A 13,041-nucleotide genomic window follows, 5' to 3' on the forward strand; every position below is an offset into this window, starting at 1 on the left:
ATACATACTGTAAATAAAACAAAATCAATCAAATCAACCAATCAATCAATCGATCAAAAACTGATAAATAGCAATAAGAATAATAACAGTAATATTATTAATAAAGATAATCTTAATAATGATAAGATTTAAGAGGCAAATGAATTAACCTCTCACTTTGAGAACCTTGAGTTCATTTTCTTCTCACAAACAAAAAAGCCGAGAGGTAACTACAGCGAGGTCCTTGGCTCACCCCATGCCCTTAAATTGTTTCAACATTTTAATAAATTTAAAAAACTTCACTGAAGGGTGGCTGTGGACTCCATCGCCCAATGTCCAAACAACAAGTTGACTCTCTGCATTTTTTTTTTATTAATTGAGTCTGTTTCGGCCTCTTCAAGTAGCTTTCCATTTTGTTATAGTGAAGTCTCAACACTGTGTAGAGGGCTTCCTGGACTGGACGAGGTAGCTGACTTGCTAGCGTCAGGGGTGGTCAGATAAATGCCACTATCAATGGCATTGTTGTTTTTGTTCGGAGAAGGTGGGAGGCTGTGTTGACGGTGTGGGGGCTGTGGATAATGATGGTGGTGGAAATGATGGTTGTGCTTGCTGGCTGTTTCTAAGTCCTCATCAATGTCAGTGTCATCAATCAAGGGGATGTTGTGGATGAAGTCATTAATCAGGAACTCAGGGTGGGCCATGAAGTTGTGGATTGAGTTCTTGGAATCCGGTTTTTCCAGCCCTTCATAGAGAGAGCTACGGAAGGCTTTCACCACTCGGATCTGTACAAAAAAAGCAGAGGATGGGAAAAGAAGAAAAAAGGGAGAAGAGAAAAATTGAATGCTTAAGGTTACCTCATTAATAGGTGTTTTTGATATCAACACATATATGTAAGACTCAGGCCAGACCGCACTAACCCCAATTGGCTGATTTTGAATTAAAAAAAATTCTGAAAATGCTCCACTACAGAATTAAATTAACGTAGATGAATAATAATTAATGTTTTCATACCCCAGTGGTCAGCATTTGTTTTATATTTCTTACTACATAACCTAGAAACTAGGCAATCTAGGTGAAGAAATGGAATTCAGAATATAGTTTGCCAACACAACAGAAGTGTATACTGTATATGTAGTAAAGATTTTTACCTCTGTACTGAAACATTCAAATTTTAAGAGTGAGTATTTTGTACACAGCTCACACAATCTTAAGCATCTACACATACTGTATATATTTTTTTATTTTAACCCTGAAATCTACACAATCATTACTATACATTGAATCAAAATGATACATAGTAAGGCAAATCTGGATGAATCTATCTTATTCATAAATTCTAAACTAAATTGCATTACGAATGTGGGCCCTGCAGCTGACTTGAGCTTCACATATGCAGGGATTTTACAGTGATAGTTCTGGGAAGGGAAAAAGAGGCAGTAAGAGGAGCACCTTAGAACAATTATAAATGTGTTACAAGGAAAAATGTAATTCTGGTTTTAAATTCCTCTGTTCTGCAGTTGCTTTCTTTATATTCTGTCTGTGCTCCGTTCTCTGATATTTTCTGTTTAAATTATATTGCCACACTTGTATACTACTAGTGCCCAGGAGTGTGCTTTGAAAGGTATACAAGGTTGTGGCCTTGTAAAATTTACTTAATAATAATAATACATTTTATTTATATAGCATCTTTCCCATGCTCAAGGCACATAAACTTGAAGTGCTGTCTCACAAATATGTTACTGTATTATTCTAAACAACTATCGCAGTGATACCACAAACTGCTTAAATAAATAACTACACCTATAGGATCATCAAAAAATCGTTGGTGGTTCTACATCTGTTTTAATCACACTAAAATTTAAACAAAGCAGAGTGTTATTAAACAGAGATTTAATTTCAGGCAGTGTAAGTAAGAAAACAAATGCTGTATTCCACAATCATGGGAAAAGAAAAGGTATGTATACAAATTATACTCCTTAAAAACATCACTGTTGTAAAAGTATTATTCATGTACATCTTAACAATTTAGTGCGGCCTGTTCCTTGAGTTAACACTGAGTAACAAAGCTAATGATTAAAATGAAAAATAAATATAAAAATTAGGATAAAAAACAACAACAATTAATTAAGCAAATAAAGATATAAAAAAAATCAGTTACGAATGTCAGTTCACAAAAAACAAGCACACAATCACAAAAGCAACAGAAATTGAAACATTAAACAAAACAAACATTTTTTACATATATATATATATAGATCTCATATATATATATATATAGATCTCATATATATATATATATATATATATATATATATATATATATAAAAGTAAAATGTAATAAGAAAACTACTCATAAACAGCAATCAGCTGAATTTAGAATGATTCAGAAACATCTATTCTGCTGCAACAGTTACCTTCAATGAATGTGTAAAAGGTCTGATGGCAACAGAATAAAATTTTACACAGAATAATAAATCTATTTTCATTCCAAAATGGAATGAGCAGTTTTCTTATTAACAGCACATATACAGTATGTGTATATAAACTGAAATACATAGATATTGAGGAAAAAGGAACTGAGTGTGTTAGAATCTGCAACAAAATTGCTAGTAAAAGAAATAAGAACAAAAAAAAAAAAAAAATCTGTACACACACACAATGAAATATATTGGAATATTTATCTTTCTTCGAGAATTTGAATAGTTTTAAAGACTGCGTACAAGAATCAAAAGTGGCAACAACACAAACATACATTCACTGTTTGTGTGGTAGACAATGGCAGTGAAATATAGGAAAGAATCACTAAAAACAAATAAAGAAAGAAAGAAAGTCTCCAAGTCATAATTTTGTGCATCAGCATGCGGATGAAAAAAAGTCACTAATTTATATAAATAAACGTGTCAACATCCATACCGCAAAGGAATACATAAGAACACAAGCTCCAGTGTTTTTAATTTTTTAAACGGCCTTTCACAAATTATGAAACACTTGCAACATTTTACAAGTAAACATTTGCTTTAACATAACCTATATACCGTATACAGTAAATGCAATGTAGTTTGTATATGACTATGTAAAACATTTAATTTTAAAAAGAGATTGTTATGTTTAAAAAGTAAAGAAACTTGTAATAATTTAGATCTCCACAGGTATATTGCAATTTCGTAGTCATTACTCATTGTATGTGGGTGCTTCCCAATTGACAGAATAGTTGTGCTTGCGAAAAAAGTTCTGTTTGCTGCATTTGTCTTCCTGTGACTTGAATTTCTGACAGATATTAGAATTTTTTTCAGGGTAAATATTTATAATGTCAATCATTAATTTAGTCATTATAATTTATTTACTGGATTTGTATGCTTTATTGTATGCCTCCAAAATTAATTAAGAAACTGTGGTGAAAATAAGGCTAAATAACGGATGTATTTCACTGGTACAGAATATCCTTACTAACAATTCAAGAAAGAATGTTTTAAAATCCGTAAATGTTTTAAATATTTCTTTTGTAATTTTGACAAGATGATTAAGAAAGTAAAAACTGACAGAATAATAAACAAATACAGATTATTTGAGTCCACACAATTAGTCTAAATAACTTGCTGTCTGATGAGGGGAATCATGCAGAGGTTAAAATGACAGTATAAGCTAAAGTCTTAGGCAACAAACTGGAATGCTAGGCTGAGTGGGAAATGCCATGTGTATGTTCGATTTGCATCATGTCCAGACAACCTACAACATAATAAGAATTGTGTAAATTGTACTAATTTTTGTTTGTCTTAGATGTTTCAATTGTAAACTGAGAAATACAAGTTCAATAAAAGAATCCATTAAAATAACGTAGTTAATGTAGTAATGTAATAGTTCCGTAGTTTAATAAGTATGCTGTCGGGTGGAAAACTCTGATGGGAAATAAGTGCTCCATATACTGTACAAACAGTACATTTTAACAATGCAGGGGTGCAGAGTGATTGTGCGTCAAGGTACAGAGTAATTACTGTCTATAAGTACGATATAATTAAAGTGTTGAATGTTTTAAAGTCTTACATGCAAGTTTTATTGGCATGAAAATATAACTACTGCTAGTGTTTAGAACATAATTGTGTGCCCTGATTTACCTTTTTTCTGATTATGCATTCATTGTGCATTTGTTTACATTAATGTCTAATTGATTTTAATCCTTTCTTACCTACTATACATTCAGTAGTTTCAATCTGAGACAGAATACTTCCTACATTTGTACTAAAATGTAGCAACCTCCAGAAAGAATCAATAAGGTTGTAACAAGAATTCTTCATTTGCTAGTCTTTGTAAGGTTCATTATTAATTGAAAGTGAAACAGACAGGAACCTTAATGATCAGCATCTTATAAAATGTTGCAATTGTTACTAATAATTGTACATGCTTTCCTAATCCTTACTCAAACCACAGTTATGAACTGTCCCAGAAGAAAAACAGAAAAAACCATTTGTAAATTGAGGAGCTTGGACTTTGTATAGTTATAATCTGTTTTATAATCAACTAATTGCAGCTCCTTAAACGGCAGACGGGGTCAATTACATAACAGTTTATTGCTAGACAAAGTCTTGAAAAGTGTTAATCCGTAGCATTCTGTGAAGTGATTACAAAACAAATGGAGTAATACAAAAGTCAAACATTCTTTAAAATTTTATACTAACTTAGCTTAGACTTTGTGAGATTGTTTACTCAATCTTGTTTTATTTCAGTAATTATTTTTTTCTGTCAGTGGGCATGAGGGCTCAATTTAATGAGACATACTGTACCTATTATGTATGAAGGTACTGCATATTAATTTATTTTTGAAAAGCTATTAGATAAATTTATTATTGGAGCCCCTTCAACCCTAAATTTAATTAATTAGTTTTGAAAGTGTTATGTGTTATGTAATTATAGAAGTATTGTTGCTAGGGTGTCAGGTGTGTTTATGTGCTAGTATGCTTTCTGTACAGTGTTCTGCTTCTCATAAATATGAAATCTTTATTGGATTCAGTATAAACACCTGATGCATTTGTTCATCACATATTGATAAAATGCTTACTCCCAATTTAAAATAAGTCTCAAAGAATACCATATACATTGTGGATGTGAGATAACAAACATTCAGTACGTGAAAAGCCCTGTTTCATTTCACTTTTTGAGGCTTATGCAGATAGGAATATACATATTTTCAGTAACTGATAGTAAACAAATATATGATGATTCAGATATGTTTTTGCCCTAATTCTTTTGCCTTTAACAACTTAAAATATCTTCTATTAATTTGAAATAATTCCTCAAAATAAAAACACTTTTGTGAGTAAAATTTCAGCTTAAAATACACTTTTTTAATAACAGAATACAAATACTTCAAAACTAGAACTGTATAAAGATGTGCTTGTGTTAGTTTTTCTGTACTGTGTACCATAAATTAACATGATCCTGCTTTTGATTTTAATGTAGTCACAGACCCTCAGTTCAATAAATCAGTGTATTTGTTGGTTAAAAATACTTCATCTTTATTCGTGCTTTTTCCAGTAGCTGGCCATAATGTAAAGTGTTCTCTTATATTCTTGAAACCTCTAAATTGAGGTGAATAAGAAATCAAGAGTTGAGACTAAAGTTTTAAAGCAAAATTGACCAAATCAGAAAAGTGACCAGTTAAAATTAATATTTTCAACAGTTAATTGACATTTTTCTTGATGGACTGATGGAGTTTAAATTATTTTTTATTAATAAAAACACTTTAATGCATTGTATAAAAATATTAAACAAATGTCAATTCAGTTCTTTATTTTTAACAATTCTTTCAATAGTTTAAACTGCTTGCATTAGTTACAAAGTAAATTTTATCAAAACCATGAATTGGATAAGTATAACGGGGATATTCATTTATATAAATGTCTCAATGTGAAGTAACAAGAAATTTTTTTTTTCTTAGAACATATTTGCTATAGACGCACTTTGGAATAATAATGGCTATTATCCGTTTTTGTATATTTTTACATGGTTCACTCTCAGTAAACTAATAAATGCACTTAAATGATTCACATCATACTCTAGCTTATTATGTAGTTACAACAGAAATATCACAGTAACAAAAGAAAAAAGAATACATAACACTTTAATGAATTGTACTGTTAACATGTAGTAGTAGGCCTCACAATCAAATAAACATTGTGGGTTGTTACTCTATGTAACACTCTTCTGCTTTAAACTTGTTTGACTTTTGCTTTACCACAAAAACTGCTACAATGAATAACACTTAAGTCAGTTATATATTTAAGCACATTTTAAAACAATCACTCAATCTCAGCAGAGATATGAAGAAAAATAAACAGAAGCCAAAAGTCACAAAGCACAAAACTGCATGCACTTAACCAAAGAGAAGAAAAATGATGTGTATACTGATGGCAGTTGTCTATGAAGGAGAAAGAAGTGAGCACTTTTTTTTTTTCGCAAAAGCCAGATGGGAATATTTTCATGCTGCAAGGAGAAAACAGAAAAGAAAACATTCCGTTGTGATGAACATCTTGCGTTTTTTTTTCATGGTATCCCACAAAAATAAATCACTAACAAAAGTAAATAAAAAAGAATAATTAAGCGCCTTGTCTCATTTGTTTTTCCACACAGCCTGTACGACCTCAGAAAAAAGTATCATGCATTTATTTGTTTTTGGATATTTCTTTTAATTTCGTGATGTAAACATTCGAGTATAACGCCCTTCACTGTTCTTTTGAGTAGGACCTAGATGATTAGGATTTAAAAGGTGGAATATGCCTGCCAAATTAACTTTGGCATCTCCTTCCATGCCTGAGCCGCTGAAAAAGCTTGATGGAAAAACCAAATAAAATTGCACAGAAAAAGTAAAGTAGCTGAGGCATAAAAAACAAAAACAAAAAAAAAAGAAAAGAAAAACAGCAATGAAAAGCAATCAGCGTGTTAGTATTTTGGTCTTGGTCCTGGTGAATGTATGCCTTGACCAAAGTGTGTGAGAAACCAATCAGTCTCACAAGCCACTCAGATCCCCTCCCTGAGTGTTGGGCAGAATCCTGCAAAATGATACGTTTTGAAATTAAACTTTTTTGAAAGAATTTGGTTAAGGAAGAGTTGTCATAATTTAACACAAACTTATTGTGCATGTTATTGGGTATAGCTGAGTAGAGCAGTCTGAGTAGTCTAAAGCAAAGTACAGTTTTCACTAAACATACACAAAGCTGATTGAACTACACCTAAATGAACCTTATGAAGAAATAAAAATCACTGCAACCTGTCAAATCTTTTGGGATTTTTTTGCAAAATAATGTAGAAAATAAAGTATGATGAATATCCTCTACCTACACATAAGAGCTACATGTCCTTTACATTAAACTGAATTTCCTTGTATTGCTTAATGCAGTCAACTTGCACAAAACTGTTTTCAGCAACAGTTGTTACATAGATTATGTATTCCAGCTCTAAACCCACTCATTGTCTGTGTGGATTTTGCATGTTCTCCCTGTGTCTGAATAGGAAAGACATCCAGGATATGTTAATCAACTATCCTTAATTGACACCACTGAGGGTGTGGGTGTGTATGAGTGGGGCTGATGATGGACTGGTGCTCTGTATAAGCCTGTATACTACCTAGTGCGCAGGCCTAATGGAATATGGTCTGCTATCCTGTGATTCTGAACTGGATCAAACTGCTGATTTGTATGGTACAGATACTATATTTAAAATTATATAACATCCATTTATTTTTTTAATACCTGATAACAGTATATTATGTATTTACCATAAAGATGAAAGAGATAGTATGCATACTGCATATGCATAAAACAGCAAGAAACTATCTGAGATTTTGGGAACCATTTAATGCGGACATGAACAAGAGTATTGTTTTTGCAGAAGATACTAGGACATGGGTTTGCATTCCAAAAATGGAAGGATGACCATGAAGATTATCATGGCAAGAAAGTGTCAGATCTGTTTTCACTCCTCTGCAGGTGAACAGTCAGACAAAATTTTGTAATTGCCATTCTAAAATGCAAGATTTATGCAAGCTTCGCTCAATAATAAGGGCAGCATAAAATAATAAAACTGTTTCTCTCTTTCCAGAAATTTCCAAAATTCAGCTTTTGGCATGTACACAGCATATTTTAGACAGCAATATGGGAGATGTTGCTTATAGAAACAATATATTTTTCACTATTTTTCTGCTGCAGCACTGTATATACCAATTTCACAAACTAGTATCTTTATATATTAAACAATCCTATAGTTGGAAAAGTGATTTCAAAGTTATATCAAAACAGCTTATAGTAACACTGGAAGGATCATTCATAGATTTAACAGAGAGAAGTGGAATGGCACTCTTCAAAGAATTCATTGTTGCAATCTGCTGAAGTGTCAAAAAATGTCTTTGCGTTATCTGCCGCTTTTTTATTCCTTTACATTATTACTGCATTACTATCTTATTCTGAAGTATGTGGCTTGTGAAAGTAAGCAAGACAGGTGTACAAAAATGTTTAAATATAAAAAATACAATATTACAACAGAGTCTGTACATGCAGGAAATGACACCCACATCATTAAAGCAGCCGAGTCTCTCAGGATAAAGTTGAAGCACTGACACGGTTACTATGTTTCGCAAAGTAACAAGCTGCAATTTATACTAAGGGACGTATAAAATGCCAGAAGAATCTCAATGATTATAAATTACTTTTGACTAAATAAGTAAAAAGCAAATACACAGAAAAGATCATACGCATTAAACACAAACTAACCACATGAACTTCTTCATTTCCTTCCCTTACAGACCTGACTTGAGAAACTTTTAGTTCATTAAGATAGAGCACTTAATTCAATAAAACATATGTCCTCATTCTTCTTTTACTCTTTCATTTCCTGAATCTGCTCATCCCATTAGAGGGTTGCAGCATTTGTGGAGGTCATCCTAATAGCATTTGGTACAAGGCTGAAACCAACCCTGGATTGGGTACCAGCCCGTGATGTAGGGGAAATGTACATATACACCCATACTAACTCATATCAATCCAATCTGGTGTTGCCAGTCAACTTAACAGATATGTCTTTTGAATTTGGGTGGAAAACTGGAGTACCTGGAGAAAAACCCAGGCAAACACAAAGAGATTGTGTAAAGTCTCACTATATGTTGTGACTAAGGAAAAAAAAAACATTGGTATTGACAGCAAAAAAAAAAATAAAAAAACTACTATGCTAATTAAAACAGACACTGTAGGAATTAAAATTTAACAGTTATTTAAAAATTCTTTTAACATTTCGTAATCACGTCATGCCATGTCATTTTCTAAACCACTTAGTCCAGCGCAGAGTTGCATTTCTGCTGGAGCCTATTCTAGGTAGCATAGGGTACAAAGTCGGAACAAACACTGGACAGGGCACTGGTCCATCGTAGGGTGAACACACACACACACCTAACACGCACTAGGGCCCATTTAGTGTCACCAGTTCACTAACCTGCATGTCTTTAGACAGTGGGAAGAAACTGGAGCACCTGGAGGAAACTCACATGGACAAAGGAAGCACATGAAAACTCTACACCTACTCTCGGTGTTACTTTATTTTTATTATTAAAAAAAAAAATACCTGTTCAAAAATTTACAGCTACTAACAACGTTTTCTGGTATCATATTGTTAACTCACTAGCAAAACATTAAAGCTTTCCACTCTGCTAATAGCATACAATAAATATAATGAACTCCTTTGTTTCTTATCATACCTTGCAAATTAATCCAAAGATGCTTATTCTAAAAAAATAGATCTGTAAAATCCTGTGACTAACCTCCAAACAAATACTATCAAACTATTTTGAAAAAAACTTACTGAAACTAAGATCATGAATTGTTATATATTTTAGAGAATAAGTTCAATGAATTGCTGGGATCCATTACAGACATCCCACCTTACACATATTGCTTTTAGGATTACTGTAAATAGTAGATAGGTGGATAGATCTAAAGAAACTTATTTTAAACCAATGCTGCCAAGATCAAACTTATTCTCTTTCAAGTGAGTTACAAGGGGTCTTTAACACAATGCTGTCATCAACTTAGATTAAACCAACTCAGCTATACTCAAGCACATGATACTCAATAAAGAGTAGTCTGTTCTTGTAATGAAGGATCAAAGTAGCTACTGGATTGTGTCCTTAATTGAACTCCGGGTTTAATTAAAATATTGTTTAGTAGTTTCTGTTCTTCCTAAGTCAATGGTAATTAAAGTTAATCAAATTTCACCCACAGAGTGGATTCTAAATATATGTGTGTGTATTGTTGCTTTCTTTTCTAACTTTCTTTTTAAAATATTAATCCATAATTTATACCAATGTGGCTTTTAGAAAGATAGTAATTTGCATGTGGCATGCACAAGTGCATTTGATGCTAAACTCAAATATCTGATGGGTACAGAATCTATGATTTATGTCTGCAATGCCAAACTGAACTATTTAACTGTAATAAATGTCACAAACCTTTGGTCAAATTCATATGATTAAGCCTAACTTATGTTGCAGGAGTTCAATAAAAGATACAATCCAAGAGACTGTTAAGAGACTGATTGCAGATGAACTCAAGAGTCACACTGTTTTGGACTCTTGTAAAAAATGGAGCTTGAAAACTTGAAAATGCTCTCACAATTACTTTTTTGTGTTGGAAATTTAAAAAAAATTAGGAATAAATATGCTCTTATCTTCTGGTATACAATACATTAGCCATGTGACCACCAAACTTTCAGTTTACTACTTTCATGTTGCATGTTTTTCATATTATTTATCGAGAATTCTTTTTAGTTTGTTGTGGTTTAAAAAATACATAATTGTAGCGCAATCATTCACTGATATATTTTGTTTTTTTACTGCAGCAGGCAGAATTTATCCTTGTTGCATCTCATACAAAGCAGGAATTATCCCTGCAAAGGATGACAGTGCATTAAAAATGAATAGTCTAATACACATTGATACTGTAAAAACTTAGAATTACCCAAAAACCTGCATGTTACTGGGATATAGCTAAAATTGAATAATTACAGTGAATCTTTGAGGACATGGGAATAATGCAAAATTCAAATGGTGATAGACCAGGCTAGCAACAAAACTGATATGTAGAGGTACTAAATACTGTACCACTGCGCCTGTCTGCAACAAGTATAGACTCCTACTGATGTTGGACAAATTCCTGTCTTTTTTTTGTTTTATTTAATACGACTCATGCATTTCTTTCAGTAGGATAAGATGGTTAGCCCATTAACTGGTATAACAAATACATGCAAACAAATAAAGGTTTGTGGCTCCCGGTGTCAGAAAAGGCCACACAGTAATCCTTAATAATTTAAAACCTACATATGAAAAACGGTAATCATTTTTTTTTTTGAGGACGTGTTTTAGGGTTATACAAACGTAAACAACTGAATTGTAATGGTGTGTATGCAGGACTCTAAGCATGTGGGTGCATTTTAAGTATATATGCACAATTCCAGCAACGCAGATTCTAAAGCAAATGCACAGAGCAAGGTTTAGAATTATTAATGCATATGGACACTGCTGCCTTCTTAATAACTAGTCTGTAAAGCATTTGGTGATCTCAGTGGCTTTTAGTTCAAGTGTCAAATGCAAGAGCACTAAGCTTAACAAATATAAATTTATCAAAGTTTCATGGTAAACATTATGTATTAAAAAAAATGAGAAGATCCAGTATTCTTTATTGTATTCAGAATTAAATAATGACAGCATTTATTGATTTATTAAAACATTGGAATGATTACCAAAACTGAAATGTATAGACTCATAACACAAAAAGATGAAGTTTAAAAAAAAACAAAAAGGACAGGTCAATCAACTACAAATGGAAAGGAAGGGTAAAATGTTCATCAGTACACAAAACATTGACAGGACAGTGTTTAGGAACTGACAGACGTAAAAATAAAAAGAGAGAAAAAGAATAAGAACAAATAAAAAGAGAGAAAACAAAGGAAAAAAACGACAGACATTTTTGTTATTGGATAGCCATTGTTGTAAAGATCTTATTAGTAAATTAAAAATATTACATTTTATGCCAAAATAATTTAAAAAGGTTAATAAATAGAGATAGCGTTGAGATATACTAACACTTTTTACACTCAAATCAGATTTTAGACAAGAAGGTTAAATAACTTTTAAGAAAAGTCAAAAGTTAAAAGAGAAACTGCAGTACTAAACTGCATCTTCCATTAAATCTGAACTACAGATAGATAGATAGATAGATAGATAGATAGATAGATAGATAGATAGATAGATAGATAGATATTTAATAATTTTAAAACATAAAACATATTGTGATTTTCTACAATACTCCTCCTTTGAAACATTGCACCATTTCATTGTTTAATCTTTTCATTATGCCTGATGATATTTCTTGAACCCCTTCTACAATGAGAAAGTATGACACTAGTAAAACCGTAAGACTATTTTTTTTTTGTCAGCAACAGACAGGAGCATCAAGCATGCACATGTATCCAAAACACACAATGTCTTCATCTGTTTATATAGCTTGTCATCTCTGAGATTTTCAACAGACATCATCTTCTTCAAAAGCAGTCTACAACTGCATTTTGAAAGGATCCTAAAGAAAGACAGTGAGAGAGAGAGAAAGTGGGAGAGAGAAAGAAGGAAAGAGTGAAAGACAAAGGTAATGATATCTTCTGCGATGGGAAAAAAATCAATGCAGTTAATGGTATCCCAGCCTAATGTCCTTGTTGCTGCCAGCCAAAAGCATCAAAGGACCTGAATTATATGATCTGGAAGAAAAGAAAAGGAATGGTAAATAGAAGTATGTAAGTATTTGCTTAAGAACCATCACAATCATAGGGCTTATACTCGAAGGTTTACACACAAATTTCTTATGTTAAAATAAATTAAAAAAAGACAACAATCAGTGGAGAATGGCAATGCAATAGTCATCACAACACTTTAGAATTGGTAGGCACGAAGAAACCAAGAGGAAAGTCAAAAGAAAAACATAGCCATATTCTCTAGTCTTTACCTGCCTTAAAACTCTTTTGATTTTAAAGAAA

General features: G+C 32.2%; 1 protein-coding gene across 11 annotated transcripts in view; it reads right to left on the minus strand.

Moving 5' to 3' along the window:
* Positions 1-340: 340 nt before the first annotated feature.
* The window catches only part of atp2b3b (ATPase plasma membrane Ca2+ transporting 3b), a 577,105-nt gene continuing 564,404 nt past the window's right edge, over positions 341-13,041 (minus strand). For 7 of the 11 annotated variants that reach the window (XM_039774297.1, XM_039774295.1, XM_039774293.1 and 4 more), the window contains one exon: positions 341-761. In XM_039774297.1, coding sequence (XP_039630231.1) covers positions 396-761 — 366 coding nt within the window. In that variant the 3' untranslated portion in view covers positions 341-395. The remainder of the gene's footprint in view (positions 762-13,041) is intronic. The other 4 variants (XM_039774301.1, XM_039774302.1, XM_039774304.1 and 1 more) reach the window with 1 other exon arrangement.

Source organism: Polypterus senegalus, chromosome 13, assembly GCF_016835505.1.
Source record: "Polypterus senegalus isolate Bchr_013 chromosome 13, ASM1683550v1, whole genome shotgun sequence".
NCBI lineage: Eukaryota > Metazoa > Chordata > Cladistia > Polypteriformes > Polypteridae > Polypterus > Polypterus senegalus.